This window comes from Neurospora crassa, linkage group II, assembly GCF_000182925.2.
Source record: "Neurospora crassa OR74A linkage group II, whole genome shotgun sequence".
NCBI lineage: Eukaryota > Fungi > Ascomycota > Sordariomycetes > Sordariales > Sordariaceae > Neurospora > Neurospora crassa.
Window position 1 is genome coordinate 3,140,905 of NC_026502.1, and position 15,971 is coordinate 3,156,875.

A 15,971-nucleotide genomic window follows, 5' to 3' on the forward strand; every position below is an offset into this window, starting at 1 on the left:
AAAAAAAAAAAAGTGAACTTGTAAATTCAAACTCCGATTGCGTACGAGGACATCACAAGCGCTGATCTCCATTTCCCTCGTGGCCATGTTTTGGGGATCCCGTCGGGTCCCTTCTCTTTCACTTCCAAGCACATCGATCATATGCCATGGCACCTCCCGCCCTCTGAGCCTCCCTCGGGCACTCCCACTTCCCACTTCCAGCTGAGCGCTTTACTTACCTGGCTGATAGGTTCAGTTGCGAAACGTCAACCGATAAGTACCTTACGACGCCACCACTTGTTGTTGGTGTTGGGTACTGGTTGTTTTGGGCGATACTATCCAACTTGAAAATACAAATTCAAACAGGGGCTTGAATGCTTGGCAAGCAGAAGAATGGGAATCAAACAGAGGCTAGATCGCCCTAAAGTGTTCCGTCACGATCGCAATCTTGGTGGGGAGGGCTTTTAGTGCCCCGCAACCAACGTCAGTTTTCCCCAATTCCCGTCAGGCGCACGCGGGGGGGATGCTGTAGGGCAGTGAAACGTGCAGCATTGGTTCCAGTGGACACCTGAGAGGTCACCTCCAGTCAGTGAGATGCATTTCAGGATTTTGAGGCTTCCTTTTCCGTTCATGTGAGGAATCTGATTCTGATATCGATAAAAACAAAAAAAAAAACACCTTCTCATCATTGGATGCTAGAAATACCATCGCTAAAAAGACACTTTATGTATGTTTCAAATCCCCAAGACACCCTAACAGAACGGTCACTAACCATTCATAACCCAGACAAATTTCCACCAAAAGCACGCCCAACCCTCTGTCTTCTCACCATCAAAACACTGAAACCTCAAACCATCACATCCTTCTGTTCCAACCACCTTCAACAAAGAATATTTCAAAATGGCCCCCTCAACCACCACCTTCACCGCAACCTACACCAACTCCACAGACCTTTCTCCCTCCTTCACACTCACCAAGGATGTCCCCACCACGACTTCAACCCATTCTTCAACCTCTTCATCATCATCAGAAGAAATGACCACCTCCGACCGCGCCAAGTACCTCCACGAACTCCGGCAAATCGCCGCCACCTTCCAAGACGACATCAACCGGGAACTCACGCAGCGGATGGAGGAGGACAACAAGCGGGCGGGTCAGAATGGTGGCGGTGACCAGAGCAAGGGGAAGGAGGCAGAGGCCAAGGAGGAGGAGAACTATGGCGAGGAGGTTGTTGAGGAGGATGAGTGAGTGATTTGGAACAGCGATAAAGGGGAGAGCGCTAGGAAGAAGAGGGTATAAGAGGGAAGAAGGATCTCTTATGCTGTGTATGGTGGTAGTCCTTGGATCTGTTGTTCCATCCATGATATTCTGGGGTTACACTTTATCCGGCCCTTGCCTATGTGATGTGCTGTATGCGGCTCAACACGAATTGGTACGAGTGCATGAAGAAAACGTACCGGACTATGAGAGAATTGGTCATGATCATACTAGGGGCCGCTATGCATGAAATCTACCCCTTTAGTCAACCTTCATCACAATAGAAAATCCAGCAGGAATAGAAGAAGAGAAAGCCCAATTAGATTTCCCTTCCCACTCCCGGATCTGCGCCGCTGTCTTCATTAAAGGCATAATCAACGCGAAACAACAAAAAGGAATACATCAATAAAAACGGGATCATTTACTCCAAAAACACACCGCCGAAACGCTTGATCATCACTGTCTAGAAATCCTCGTCCTCCTCCTCTACCCGCCCATGATCCGCTTTCTTCATTCATACTACCAGCCCAACTCTATAGCCACCATAAATTCAAGAATATATCTACGCAATGATGAGTAGGCCCCTTACATACCAACAACCCTCATAGCAGCATAACCAACCGTGACGGTCACCAACAGGGTCAGCAAACTGCTGGGCACGCCACGGCTGATAAAGTGCTTGACTTGCAGGTAGCGCTGGCCAGCTGGGTCTTCCTTCATGATAGCGGCTGTGGAAGATAATGTGATTAGCTTTGGACAAAAAGAGAAACGGGCAACAGCAACAAAACTTACTCATGTTAGGGAATCCTGAAGTAGGTAGCGCCATAGCAGCACTGCACATCAACACACCCGCCATGACCAACAAGTTCGGGTGCGGCTCGTCCAACCCCTTCCCGACATCGTACACCAGCGGCAAAATGATGAGCGCTGCAACGGTGTGGCTGATGAACGTGGCAATCACCAGAATCAAGCTCGAGAAGACAATCAGGACACCGTAAAGGCTGAAATCCTGGACATCCTCGGTGATCAACCTGGTGACAGTGTGCAGCAGGCCAGACGAGTTAACCGCCTTGCCGAGCGCCAGTCCACCAGCTGCCAGGATGATGATGGTCCAGGGGAAGTTGTTAAAATCTTCCTTGGTGAGGATACCGACGCCAAAGAATAAGACAATGGGAATAATGGCAATGACGCCCATATGTCCGAACTCGGCCTCGAGCTGGTGAGAGGCGCACCACAGGCCGATGGTGGCGACGGTCACGAGGGTGACGAACCACTGCACGCCCGTGAAGCGGTCCTTGACGGGGCGGATGGGCACAATGGAGGTACCCTTGCCCGGCTGGAAGGTGAGGAGCAGGAGGACCCAGATGAGAAGCAGGGAGATGACGCCGACGGGGATGACGATGAAGAACCATTCGCCCCAAGTGGGAGGGGGCTCCATCAGGCCGATGGCGACAATGTTTTGCGGGGAGGCAATGGGCGAGAGCATGCCGCCTACGTTGGAGGCGAGGGCGATGCCCATGATGACGGCTTTGGACATGTTGGAACCAGCTGGGAGGTTGCGAAGCATGGGCTCGATGATGCCAAAGCAGAGGACAGGAGCGGCGACGTTGCTGATCAGCATACTGGCGAATGCGGCCACAGCCATGTTGGCAATGAGAACCGTCCTAGGTTGTGTTCCTGCCTTGCTGAGAACAAAAGTCGCTATGCGCTTGTCGATACCGCACTTGGAGAGAGCCGCTGCGAGAGTGAAGCCACCAAGCAGGAGCATAATGACAGGCGTCCACATGGCCGAGAAGACAGCATCCGTGGTCGCCTTGGCACCCAGTCTGTGATGGGGCTTGTCGGCATCGCGAAAGACTCGAAGAACAACGCAGAGGAAAGGTATGGTGAGCGAGGTGACGAAAAGGGGAATGGCCTCGGTAGCCCAGAGCAAACTGACAAATACCAGCAATGCCAGGCAATTTTGCTGCTCGGGCTTCTTCATGATGGGAATGAAGAGCAGGGCGAAGAAGATGGCAAAGATGATGACGAGAGTCATCAGAGTTGAGCTGACTAGCCAAGCAGGCAATCTGAAGCGACCAAGCGGTGTTGCGATTTCCTTGGTCGGCAACATCAGCTCATCGTCGCCCTGGAGACGGTGGCTGGTTGGGTCGGTATCTCGCCCTAAAAGAGTATGTCCCAGACTTGCGGCTTCAGCTCGCCGCTCCATACCGATGAGCTCTCTCCAGACCGTGTTTCGTTCCCAGACGACGTGCTCTCGAAGGTGCGATCGCAAATCACGCGTGGCCGCCGCCTCGTCACCCTGAGTAACGATGTCCATGTATGCGTGGACCATCAGGTGGATCTGTTCTTCCAAGGTCTTGGTGGTCTCTGGACGGAAGGCGTATGCGGTATCAACGAAGGTGTCCATGTACTTGGAACGCAACTGTCTGTCAATGATCTTGTCGAACTTTTTCAGGACCTTGCTAAAGCCCGTCCTGTTCAGCTGGATGTACGACTTGAGCTCGCACAGCTGGACGTAGAGGTTGATGATCCTCTTCTTGAGCATGATGCCCGAGGAGAACAAGACAGCCTGCTCGGCATAGTCGTCGTCAAAGGTAGTGCTGAACCTGCGAGACCTCGTCATTTCTGTAGAGGCTGTCATGTCGCCAATGGAGGACATCATGTGTCCAGGGATAACAGTGCTAGATTTTCGCCTCCCCGGGCTCAACCGCCTCTGTTTCCCCCGTGTGTTCAGGCCGGTGTTCTCATTGTCACTCTGGTCGCTGTTGGAACCCTCGTCAGTCGAGGCCCGGCTCGGCAGACTTTCGCTCCGGGCTCGCAAAGGTCTCTGTTGTTCGCTGCCACGGGTAGGGGGACGAAGTTGGCGCTCTTGGTCGGTGTCACCGGACTGCTCATCGAATGCGTCGACGTCGCGCAAGACGTTCTGTACCTCCTCGAACAGCTCCCTCTCCTTGACAGTATAGAAGGACAAGACCTTTTCCAGCTCGACATCCAGGGCTCGAACGAAGACGATTTCGGGGTCTTCATGTTGAATCAGCGGGCGCGACTCGCCATCGCCGCCGGATGACAGGTGGATAACCTTTTCGAGCTGGTAGATGCTAGGCAATTATGTTAGCTGGCTGACTGAGCACGGCGGCGGAGATGAGACAGGCGGCAAGCTTACAGCTTCTTGAGGTTGCTGTATGCGATGTAATGTGTGCTCCAGTCCGGCACCGCATTGAACTGGATACTGTGAGAAAACTTCATGTCGTCCTGTGCCTCAAGCCAGCGGCGCTTCCTGGCCCTCTTTTCTTCCTTGGCCGCGGCGCGATCACGGGGCGGATTGGGGTTGCGGTTGGTGTCAGCTGTGTCGTCGGCTGTGCGAGTGTGAGGCTGCCTGCTGGATTGCGGATAGGGCTGGAGCTCGAATCCGTCTTGGTCTCGTTGTGTCCTGCTTGGTTGCGCAGAGACAGAAAAGAGAATGCTGCTGCGGGGATGATGGTCTTTTCCAATTCTTCCTCTTGTCCTCCCTCCCCTGTCCTTGGTGTTATGGTCTCCAGCAGCTGGGCTTGGTGGTGTTCCGGGTGGCACCTTGTTGTCGTTCTCGTGATGGTCTGCCGCGGGTTGGTTGGGTCTAGAGGAGGAGGGGCTTCCAGACTCGGCTGAAGAAGCTATGGTGGGCAACGATTGAAGTATCTTTTTGGGAACAGGATGGAAAGGAGGGCAAGTACCTAGGTCTGAAATCACAGACAACCTAGGTAGAGACGGTCACGGTCGCCAATAGTGTACAAGTGGTGCAATCATTGCTTGGAAATATCCAAGCTAGCGACGATGGAGGTGTTCTGTCGCTGACGAGACGGGCCATTTTTAGCCAATTATGCCCGTCGATGCTGCAGCCACTCCACCATCTTACAGCGGATCGGGTGGAGTCCTGTCAGGAAACCCAAGGGAGGTTCTACAGAATAGCCAACCGGGATGCACGATTCTCAAGCAGCAGCGCCATGTATAATCTGTACACTACAGATTTGCTTCTAACGGCAACGTGCTTTTTATCGGCAGCCAGTGCCGTCGGGTGATGGAAGCCGAATCGACAAAACATGAAACGAACGAACGGACGAACACTACACGAGAAACAGGCCAGCATGCACCAAGATTAAGAAGTTGGGCGTGTAAGGCTGTCCATCATGTCAAGTAGATATCATTAGGTTCCTTGGAAGGATAGACTGCGTACCGTATAGACTGGGGGCATTAAATTTTAACTTGCAGCAAATTCAGGCATGATGAGACATACGTAGGTAGAGTATGCCCAATTCTGTATATCTTCCAGGTTATGCCCGCAAAAAAAAAAAAAAGAGTGACCGGAAGGGGTCAAGTTGCTAACCCGGAGCACCGTTGGTTCGATTCATCTTCTACACGTGTAATGCCCTGCCTTTTCCCACTGGGCTATCTTTTCAATGGCCCCGGAGGGTGGAGACATTCAAAATCACCCGTCTTGCATACAATTTCTGACAGGCATGAATGTTGCAGTATGGCAGTATGCTCACAGCTGAGATTATGCCTGTTTTCCACGGAACCTGAAAACGGATGCCTCGCGTCTATACGGTAGGCAGTATAGAGTCTCATGACACTGAGCTCTGAGAGGAGTTGCCCGACACGGGTACCGCCAGCTCGTAACGCCTCGTAACAGTACAGTGAACAATACAACATGGAGGACTCCATCGCAACTCTCCGCATCTGGATGTTGATTCGAGAACCTTGACGGTCGTACTTGTTCGTGACCAGACCTAACTTTGGGAAAATACCAAACATGAAAACACCAGTAGGTTTTCTGAACTCGAACATCACTTTGCAGTTCACTTTAACAAAAGATGTTGCATTGGAAATGAAATAGGGCATAAGGCCAAGTGAAGGACGAGCTTTGTTGTACGTAATTGTTGAAATTCGCATTCTCCCAAAGTCTTGGTTGCAAGGAAAGTTCGGGCACCTAGGTCACGTACACATACCCCTAACCCTGCTTCTCGAAAGATAGTCCCGCTATCGCACCCACCCTCTTGTCAGGTCCCGTGGGGTTAGGCACTGCCTGTAGAGGTACCCTACGTACCCTTGAATGCCCTGCGGCGCCTGACCATCATTCAGTATCACCACTGCCCTGCCAATCGCCATGCCGTCATCCTCCACCCGGCACACCCACTCGGCTGCGATAACACCATCCATCCGAGACGAGAGGGACCGTACAAAGTGGAACATCGCCAACCTGCGCCAGCGTTGCTCGACAATTTTCTGCTCCAAAGACACAATCTAATGCCTTCATAACCACCCTGTGACCACTGCTGCAACCAGGGAGCAGCGGGCCCGTCGCCATGCTCTCCGCATTTACGGCTCGACCCATCATCGAGCTCAAGCAGAGAGACAAGTCCAAGATCGAGTCCATCCTCGCCTACGGTGACCGTGTTCTCGTCGGCTTGAATACGGGATCCCTCAGAATATACCGTGTAAACGAACTTCCACCCGCTCCTCCTCCTCCTCCTCCTCCACCACCACCAAGCCAGTCTGCCAACGGAACGTCGTCCCAACAACTGAGCGAAGCTACAACCGAGTCGACGACCCAAGACCCCAATGGACCTTTGACGACGACCCAAGAGTACCAGGCTGCTGCGCCAGGCTTTTACAATGCCCAAGCCGCGCCGAGAGGCCCCAAGCCCACCGACCTCCTCCGCGAGGTAGAAAAGTTCTCGACGCGCGCTATCGAACAACTCGCCATCATCAAGGAAGCCAACACCATAATCTCGCTGTCCAACTACAACGGCGTTGCCCTCCACGACCTCCAGACCTTCGAGCCTATCGAGTTCCCCACAGCCCGGACGAAGAGCGCTTCCACCTTCGCTGTCACGAGCAACATTGTCAAGGACCCCGACACTGGGATACCCGAGATTATATCGCGTCTAGCTGTTGCTGTAAAGCGCCGCTTGCTTCTGTGGTCATGGCACGAAAGTGAGCTCTCCCCCGATGTCACCGAGATAGTCCTGTCTGAGGCCATCCGGTCTCTGACGTGGGCCAACGCAAACAAGGTGGTCTGCGGCATGAACGGTGGCTACCAAATAGTCGATATCACAACCGGTCAGATGGAGGATATTGTTGGTCCTGGGGCTATAGGGGCAGCAGGAGGGCAAAGTCGCTTTGGCGCCACAGCCAGTATGGGATATATGGGATTGGGCAACTTTACGCCCAAACCGCTGTCGGCGAAGCTCGCCGAGGGTCAGTTATTGCTCGCCAAAGACATCAATACGTTATTCATCAATGACGCCGGAAAAGCCTTGGAGAAGCGCCAGATTCCTTGGCAAGCTGCTCCTGAGAGCATAGGATATAGCTACCCCTATATTCTTGCCTTACAATCACCGACCAAGGGCAGTCTCGAAGTACGAAATCCGGACACACTGAACCTGCTCCAGACCATCAGTCTCCCTGGTGCCGCTTCTCTGCATTTCCCGCCACCCACGGTCAGCCTGGCACATGCTGGAAAGGGCTTTCACGTCTTGAGCGAGAGAGTGGTGTGGAAAATGGATGCTACCGACTATGATTCCCAGATCGACGAGCTGGTAAAAACCCAGAGGTACGATGAAGCCATTAGCATCTTGGCTATGTTGGAGGACGCTCTTCTCAAGAACAAGACTGAGACCATGCGCGAAGTCAAAATGCTCAAGGCCGAACTGCTCTTCCGCCAAAGGAAGTTTCGCGAGTCTATGGACTTGTTTAATGAAGACGAGGTCCATGCTCCGCCTGAGAGAGTATTAAGGCTCTTTCCCAAGATCATTGTGGGAGAGCTGGGCGTTGATGAGAAGAAGCCTGAAGAGCCGCAGGAAGAGTCGGACCACGAAGCGCCCCCTAACGGTAAAGCAAATGGAGATCATGCACCCAAGGAGGATGAGCCGCATTCTGAGGTATCGTCGCCGCAGAAAGGAGGCGGGTTTGCCAAGTACCTCATGGGTCACGGTCGCAAGAAGTTTGATCCCGAAACCTCATCCATAGTCTCTTCCAGAAGAGCCCCAGTCGATGATGATGCGGCCAGCATCAAGGGCAAGACGGCCGAGGAACAACGCGCCCAAGACGAAAAGGATCTCATGACAGCCGTCTCGGAGCTGAACAGCTACCTGGCCGGAGCCAGAGCGAGACTTCAGAGAGTCATTGATCCAGTCACCGGAAAGTTGAAGCCGCGCAAGTCAGCAAACGGGGTCACAGAGGAGGCGTTCAATACACTCCTAATGTTTCACAAGGATGAGGATGATGAACAGCTTGAGAAGGATCTGCAGGAGACTTTCAGAGTCGTCGACACCACTCTGTTCCGCGCCTTCATGTACTCCCGTCCCACATTGGCCAGCTCCCTTTTCCGAATCCCCAACTTTTGCGACCCACAGGTTGTTAACGAGAGGCTTGTAGAGCACAACCGGTTCAACGAGCTAGTTGACTTCTTCTACGGCAAGAAGCTGCATCGCCAGGCTCTAGATCTGCTTCGCAAGTTTGGCTCGCCGGACGAGCCTGATGAGGCGGCGCCTACGTTGCACGGTCCCCAAAGGACGGTCCTGTATCTTCAAGGCCTCCCGCCCGAGATGATCGACGTCATTCTCGAATTCTCAGAGTGGACTTTGAGGAAAGACCCCAAGCTGGGAATGGAGGTTTTCCTCGCCGACTCGGAGAATGCCGAGACTCTCCCAAGAGCCCGGGTCCTCCACTTCTTGGGCGGCATCGACACAGCCTTGGAAATCCAATACCTGGAGCATATCATCTCGGAGCTGAACGACATGACTCCCGAGTTTCATAACCGCCTTGTCGAGTTGTTTATCAGACAGCTCAGGGAGGAGAAAAAACAAGGGAAGGAGGAAGAGTGGGACTCTCTCATGGAGCGGTTGGTACAGTTCTTGAAGGACAGTCGGCAGTACAGCCTCGGAAGAGCGTTCAGTCTCATTCCCCGAGACGACCCACGCTTTTATGAAGCGCGAGCTGTTGTCCTTAGCAACATGGGTCAACACAAACAAGCACTCGAAATTTACGTCTTCCAGATGAAAGACTACAAAAAAGCAGAAGAGTAAGCTTCCGCCGGTTCTTTTTCCTCAATCCATCCCATGCATACTAACCAATCCATTCGTATCCAGATACTGCAACCGCATCCACAAATCCTCCGAACACCCTCAACCCACCTCCCCCTCCCACCCCCCGGGTACCACCACCATTACCTCGCCCTCCTCCACCGAAGACCCTTCTCAAGACGAAGCCCACCCGTCCATCTACCATACCCTGCTCTCCCTCTACCTGACCCCTCCCTCCCCTCACAAACCCAACCTGCCACCCGCCCTCGACCTCCTCTCGAAGCACGGCTCTCGCCTGCCCGCCACCTCCACCCTCTCTTTGATCCCTGACGACCTGCCCGTTTCCGAGCTCGAGTCCTACTTCCGCGGCCGCATGCGCAACGCGAACAGTATTGTTAACGAGACCCTCGTCGTTGCGGGCCTGAGGAAGACCGGGTTAGTTACCAGCCAAGCTCTTCTCTTGTTGGGGGATGGATTACCGAAGGGAGCGGTTCTGCCGGGTGGTGGAAGCAGAGTGGGAGGAAGAAATAGACGGGTGGTGATTGGGGAGGAGAGAGTTTGTGGGGTATGTCATAAACGGTTAGGTGGGAGCGTCGTGGCGGTGTTGCCGGGAGGGGAAGATGCGGTTGTTCATTATGGGTGTTTGGGGAGGAGTCAGCAGGGGAAGGGTATGGGGATTGGTGAATTGGCGAGCCCCGGGCAGACGGGGAGTGTGAAGAGTGGTGTGAGTGGGACGCAATATGGCGCTTGGGGGAGGGGGTAGGTGGTGGTGGTAGTGGTGGTAGTGGTGGTGGTTTGGGATAAGAGGTTCGAGGCCTTGTTATGAATATAAATACCGGTATGAATGATGAACGTTTAGGTTATTATGAAATGAAAGGGCATGGACTTGGTTCTGGCATGATGATATATCTTTGAGGTGGTGTAGCATCTGGCGGCGGTTGGTTTCTTTTCTCTCTATCGTGTTTTATGCTTATATGTGCATCGCAGGATTACTCAATCAGAAGATACTATGTACCATCCACCAAAAATGCATAGGTAGTGATGCGTTTATTCGCTACCTACTTACTACCTTTCTCTCGTTTCCGTTTTCCCTGTTTAGTCCCCTGTTCGTCGAGGTTTCACGTTCAAAGAAGCTGACATATCACCAACAACACTGCAATTACGTAGCTGGGTCGCCAGCGTATCTGTCTCTGGGCTTTCTGCGAACTTGAGGGAGGAAAAGAACAAGACTTTAGCCACGACTTTTCTTATATAAACCCCCCCCCCCCCCCCCCCCCCCCCCCACTCCCCTGCCGAGGCCTGACCTACCTACCTCTAGTAAGCGATTGTGTCCAGACCGGTCGGTACCTCTAGCCGCATCGAAATGAAGACAAAATGGTTGATGGACTTGGTGGTAAAATAATTGTAGGCTTCATTAAAAGTTAGGGAAACTAGGTCCGCAAACTCAGGAATAGAACTAGCTATCAAGCAGGCTGTTAACTCCTTTAACCTGACTATGCCCATTACTATTCCCTCCCTCCCTGTTCTCTCTCCATTGCTCGCCCAGCTTGGTGGTTCCATCCAAGGAAAAAGATAAAATAATAAAAAATCCAATTAAGAAAAGATCTTGGGGGTATCAGTTTAAGCTTGCTTTTCCGATTGCCCTTTCTTTCAAACATCCAAACATTCCATTCCCATTATCCCATGTCATGACATGTCATAAACACACACACGCACGCACACACCATTCATTTCCAAAGAAAACGTTGACGTGCCATCTTCACCTTGGTCAATGCTCTCATCTCTCTTGTGGTATAAACTCTTTCCCATCTCGGCCATTTCCATTCACATCCACCCTCATTCTCTTTTTTTAAGCAAGAGGATTGCCATTAGCCTGGTGTCCTTGACCCCCACCATGCTGCCCTAATGAAAACACCTTTTGCAAACTCCTCCTTATCCCGCCCTTCCCTCCTCCTCCTCCTCCTCCTCCTCCAAGATTCTCATCACTCTGACTCCCCGACCTCTCCCGATCCCTATCCCTATCCTCCGCCGTCGGCACCCTCGTCAAATGATTCACCACCCCGCCCACCAACGCCACAATACTGGATCTTCTTCCTGCACCCGGCGCCGCCCCCCCTTGCGCCGTAGCATCGCTCTTCCGCCTCTGCTGCTTCTCCGCCGCCCTCTTCTCCATCCTCTCTTGCTTCTCCCTCTCCTCTTTCTGTTCCCTCGCTTCCCTGGCCTTCTGCTCCCTCGCCTCCCTCTGCAACCTAGCCGCCTCCCGAGCCCGTTCGCGGACCTCACTCGCCTCCCGAGCCGCCTTTTCCCTTGCCTCCTTCTGCTGCTGCATCTGTTTCTGGAGAGCCGCCTTCCGCTGCCTCTGCGCGGCAATCTCGGCAGCGCTCATCGGTTTCGGCACCAGCATGGGCGGCACGGAAACGTTGGTGTACTGCGATCGGGGCGGCCACTCGCCGTCGCGCTTCCAACCCACCACGCAGGCGCGCAGCACGTCGGCCAGGTTGACGGGGCAGGAGGGCTGCATGTTGTTGACGATGATTTTGTCGTAGAGAGAGGGATAGATGGAGGGCGTGACGGAGGCGCGCATGGGGTTTTGAGGCGGGAGGAGGGGAGGAGGGAGCGGAAGGAGGGTTTGCACTGGGTAGGCAGGGTGGGTATCGGGTTTAGATGGTGAGGTGGGGGAGGTGGAGGGGACGGTGCTGTTGTCTGTTGCTGTTCCTGCTCCTCTGGCTGAGGTGTCGGATACGGCGTCGCTTTGGGCGCTTTGCTGGGAGTTGCGCGTGGTTGTGGGGGACAAAGGGGCGGAGAGGTTTGTTGTTGCTGCTGTTGCTGCTGCTGCTGCTGCTGGTGGCGGTGGTGAGCTGGCTGGGTGCGCCACGGCGGCGGCGCTAGTCGACTCGGACGAGCGATGATGGCGCCAGAAGGAGAGACGGCGGGTCGTTGTCGACATCGTTGTCGTGGGCGACGCGGGACACATCGGCTTGGGCTTGACGCGGAACGTCTTGGCGCCTGTCCAGGCATCGCGGCGAGCTTCGAAGCAGGCCAGCCCGGGATTCCACGAGGCTTCCTTTCTCACTGCCCGCCTCCTCTTGGCCCGCTTTGCTTCCAGTGAGCTTTTGACGGCAGGTCCGACTGCGTCGGGGCTGTCGAAGCGGAAAGGAGAGGAGGTGCTAGGAACTGGCGGCTCGTCGTTGTCTGAGAGATCCGAGGTCCATTCCGCCCGAGGACGGTAGTGAACGAGATCTTCTGATATCGTGCTGTAAACGGACTCGGCATCAGATTCCGAATCCGCCTCCTCTCCTGGATCCCGAGGCGCATCATCGTCAAAGGTCTGAGCTACGGCAACGTCTGCTATCCTGGGTGATCCATGCTCCTTGGGCGCGATGGTGTTGTCTGATGGAAGTTGGGCGATATCGCTCATCTCTTGCTGCTGCTTCTCATTGGAGGTTGTTGCTGCTTCGGTTGGACGTGATTGCGTCACAGGTACCCATTCGAAGTCCCAGTCATTTCGAATCTTCTCAAGAAGGTATTTCCTAACAGCTTCCTTCTGCTTCGCCTTGTCTTTGCTCACAAGGTCAGCATCAAGGTCGGGTGGTAGGACAACCGGCTGATGGTGAGGAAACGAGTGCCTGAGCTTATTTAGGGGCGACCTGGGTGACTTGTACAGGTCGGCGAAAATCATGGTAGACGGTGATTGAGGGTTAGATGGGGTGGTTGAATCGTGATCGCCACCGTCAGGACCGTTGGGGAGCTCCGACGTCAAGGGGGACGACCTTATATAAGTCGACGGCGACGCGGGGGGCCGCGAGCCAGGTTGAGCACGCGGGCAGCAACTGGGGTGGTGATTGCGGTTAGACTCGCTAGCCTGTACCGGATGGTCGTCACTGGGGTCACCGGGGTCCTTTGGATAGCGGCCAGGGTGGTCGATAGGGTGGTCTACAGAATGGTCTGGCTGATGCGGGGCCGGCTTGGCTCGAAGTGGTATGATGTCCTGCTGCTCGTCTGGGGCTGGAAGATCCGGAGTACGACCACGCGTTAGCGATCAGCGCATTGCCTTTTTTTTCTTCTCCTCGTCTTTTTTAAACGTGGGACTCCGGAGAAAACAAGGTTTTGAAGTATGTAATGAATGCCGAATGAGGTCCGTGAAAAGTTGGGGAAGCTAGACAAACAAGATTCTGGATCCCTGTTGAAAACGGGTGGCATAGGATACGAGAGATATAGACAGACAGGAGAGGAACAGGAAATGTTAAATGAGAGTTGTCCAACAAAGAAGAAGATATGCCAAGATTAGGTAGGTAGATCTGGTGTATTATAAGATCAAATTGAAGGACAAGGAAAAAAAAGAAAGTGAAAAAGGAAAAAAAAAAAAAAAAAACGGGCAGTGCCGCCTTGGAAACGGCTGACGATGAGTGGACGATGACTGGTCCTTGACTAACAGTGGCGGCCAAGTCTACAGTGTACATTCAAAGACATGCAGACAGGCTAAAGTCCAGACCTGACGAAGCTAAATAAAACGACATGTGCGGTTCCCATCAGGGTGTTGGTGATGATGAAGAGGATAAAAACGGTAACTCACTCCTGTCGGTGCCAGTGTTGGGAACTGAACTGCTCTTGAGGATGTCTTGTTGCACTTCCGTGGAGGTTGATGTTTTTAAGCTGTTGCTAGCAATAGTGGTGGTGTTCAATCCATGCTCATGTTCCTGCTGCTCCTTCTGCTGATGTTGTTGCTGTGACGGAGCCCAGGAGGAAGAAATGCCAAATGCGCCAGCTTGGTCCGAGGAAATGCCAGTGACGGGGACGTTACCAATCTGGTCATCGTGAATGCCAGAGCCAGAGGCAGAGCCAGTGACACGCCCGGCAACCTGAACACCATAGTATTCAGTCCCATGTCCAACAGGCCCGGGCCTAGGCACGGACTCGGTTGTGGTAGGGGTGGTGGTGGTGACAGTTTCGGTGGTGACCGTGGTGGTGGTAATAGTGGTGTTGTTGTGCTCTGACCCCGACATGCCAGCCACAGCCGGAGAGGGTGAGTGACCAGGAATGATCGGCGCTTTATTGATCATGTCTGGCACATCTGAGATCACCGTCTCGTCGTTATGCATCTTGTTCTGCTTGAGGTGAGGTGCCGGGTTGCTCTTCCGTACTTTTAGCTTGGCAGCCGTTATTTCTGTGTATATTGCTCTCTTGAAAACCTCAGTGTGATGTAGGAGAGGACCTCAACTATATGTATGAAGGTTATGGGGAGCCTCTTTTGTCCTTTAGACTCGATGGACGGTCTGCACAACAGCCTTGTGAGATTCGTACAGTATGCGCCAAGCTGTATCCTGCGCGGCAGGCTATGTGCTGTTGTGCTTTTGCGAGGATGCCAAAAAGAATAACTATAAATAAAAAAAACACCAACAAGTGGACGAGTCGAAGATGGTGATGGAATAGGATCTGGTCGTTGCCAGTTGCCAGTTCCTGCTACCCTTCAGTTCCCTTCCCGTTTCGAGGCTGTCAGTCTGTCTCGGGAGCGACTGTTGGGGTTGCCGAATGCAAGTCGGATTCCTGTGCCTGATCCGGGCTTTTGGTTCGTTTTTTTTTTTTTTCGGTCGCCTTGTCGCAAAGAAAACAGAAAGTCTGCGCAATTCAAAATTTCGCGATCAATCCATGCACCACCCGCAGTAGGTAAGTATGTGGTGGACGGTTGCCAAGAAAAAAGCAAGATGCTTGGCCCATGTTGGGTGGGGTCTTTTCTCTTCATCTTGGCTCTTTCCCCGCTAATTAATGGGGCATCGCTGTACTAAAGGCATCACAGCTTGGGTACAGTACACTAAGTACACTACCGTAACCTGGAAATCATCCATCAGCACCATAGTCCGGGTGGTACATTCAGCTCGCAATACCCTCACTTTGAGCTGCTGGATTCTAGTGTACCGTAAGATGTTCGTGTGAATCACCCCAGGTACCTAGATAATGAATCCCTCTCTTTACTATGTAGGCACAGAGGTAGCACAAGGACACGGCACCTGGACGGCAGCCCCCCGAGTTTTTGTCATTGGTGATGACTGACCATTCCCCATCGTCACAAGGAATGGAATCTCGGTCGTCACGGGGTCTGGCACCACAAGTGCGCAAGTGCAACATTTGGGACAGTCTTCTGGGCTTGTCGTGTGACATGAGGGTTTGGCCATACGGTAGCTATCACCATAATTCCGATTCCCATCTATTCCCAGACCCCAAAGAAAAGAGTCTCACCTTGCCATCGGTCTCGTTCCTGTTTCTCGTTTGTGCACTCTCCTTTGTATTGATTCGTTCACAATCCGAACTGTTCGCTTCACTCGCTGCACGGAGATATCTCCATTCGCACTGTTCAATTCAACGGTCATCTGTAGAGTTAGTTGCATGTGCACAAAGCAATTGAGCCGTCAAAAATCAAATTGTGGAGGCGGTGAAGTGATATGTGATGTATGTAGTGTAACACTTGCAGCTGGCACCCTGAGTTGACAAATCTGGGGAACAGGTTGACGAGGAATGTGGTGAGAATTGACAAATTGTTCTGTTTCTGTAATAAAGTTGCGAACGGGAACCTTGGAGGAAACTAAGACAAAGAAGAAAAGGTGGCAAGAGTCGCCATGATTGGGCACCTATCATCGACTCAAGATTCCTGAGGATAGTACTTGTTCTCAGGCCATA

At 53.0% G+C, this 15,971-nt stretch overlaps 5 protein-coding genes across 5 annotated transcripts; 2 read left to right on the top strand and 3 right to left on the bottom strand.

The window, feature by feature from the left end:
* The first annotated feature begins 577 nt into the window (after positions 1-577).
* On the top strand, positions 578-1,589 carry NCU01541 (hypothetical protein). The gene is made up of 2 exons (XM_951151.3): positions 578-706; positions 766-1,589. Exon 2 carries the CDS (start codon positions 880-882, stop codon positions 1,225-1,227), a length of 348 nt encoding a protein of 115 aa, XP_956244.1. The 5' UTR covers positions 578-706; positions 766-879; the 3' UTR covers positions 1,228-1,589.
* On the bottom strand, positions 961-5,046 carry NCU01540 (SPX domain-containing protein). Its single transcript, XM_951150.3, has 3 exons — positions 4,403-5,046; positions 2,029-4,337; positions 961-1,964 (listed from the first exon to the last, which is right to left on the bottom strand). The coding sequence occupies exons 1-3, from the start codon at positions 4,483-4,485 to the stop codon at positions 1,822-1,824; spliced, it is 2,535 nt and encodes an 844-aa protein (XP_956243.3). The 5' UTR covers positions 4,486-5,046; the 3' UTR covers positions 961-1,821.
* A 1,314-nt stretch (positions 5,047-6,360) lies between these two features.
* Positions 6,361-10,331, top strand: NCU01539 (vacuolar morphogenesis protein AvaB). Its single transcript, XM_951149.3, has 2 exons — positions 6,361-9,298; positions 9,366-10,331. Exons 1-2 carry the CDS (start codon positions 6,579-6,581, stop codon positions 10,060-10,062), a joined length of 3,417 nt encoding a protein of 1,138 aa, XP_956242.3. The 5' UTR covers positions 6,361-6,578; the 3' UTR covers positions 10,063-10,331.
* Positions 10,332-10,692: 361 nt separating this feature from the next.
* NCU15834 (hypothetical protein) lies at positions 10,693-14,885 on the bottom strand. Its single transcript, XM_011395359.1, has 2 exons — positions 13,873-14,885; positions 10,693-13,304 (listed from the first exon to the last, which is right to left on the bottom strand). The coding sequence occupies exons 1-2, from the start codon at positions 14,396-14,398 to the stop codon at positions 11,149-11,151; spliced, it is 2,682 nt and encodes an 893-aa protein (XP_011393661.1). The 5' UTR covers positions 14,399-14,885; the 3' UTR covers positions 10,693-11,148.
* A 174-nt stretch (positions 14,886-15,059) lies between these two features.
* NCU01536 (hypothetical protein) lies at positions 15,060-15,664 on the bottom strand (the record flags this gene model as incomplete). Its single annotated transcript, XM_951892.1, has 3 exons — positions 15,060-15,127; positions 15,349-15,476; positions 15,534-15,664. The coding sequence occupies 3 exons, from the start codon at positions 15,662-15,664 to the stop codon at positions 15,060-15,062; spliced, it is 327 nt and encodes a 108-aa protein (XP_956985.1).
* Between the last annotated feature and the right edge of the window lie 307 nt (positions 15,665-15,971).

Coding starts and splice junctions, on each gene's coding strand:
- NCU01541 (XM_951151.3), top strand. CDS start 880: ATGGCCCCCTCAACCACCACCTTCACCGCAACCTACACCAACTCCACA.
- NCU01540 (XM_951150.3), bottom strand. CDS start 4,485: ATGAAGTTTTCTCACAGTATCCAGTTCAATGCGGTGCCGGACTGGAGC. Junction 4,338..4,402: donor TACAGCAACCTCAAGAAGCT/GTAAGCTTGCCG, acceptor ATAATTGCCTAG/CATCTACCAGCTCGAAAAGG. Junction 1,965..2,028: donor TTCAGGATTCCCTAACATGA/GTAAGTTTTGTT, acceptor TATCTTCCACAG/CCGCTATCATGAAGGAAGAC.
- NCU01539 (XM_951149.3), top strand. CDS start 6,579: ATGCTCTCCGCATTTACGGCTCGACCCATCATCGAGCTCAAGCAGAGA. Junction 9,299..9,365: donor GACTACAAAAAAGCAGAAGA/GTAAGCTTCCGC, acceptor ATTCGTATCCAG/ATACTGCAACCGCATCCACA.
- NCU15834 (XM_011395359.1), bottom strand. CDS start 14,398: ATGCATAACGACGAGACGGTGATCTCAGATGTGCCAGACATGATCAAT. Junction 13,305..13,872: donor CAACACTGGCACCGACAGGA/GTGAGTTACCGT, acceptor CGGATCTTCCAG/CCCCAGACGAGCAGCAGGAC.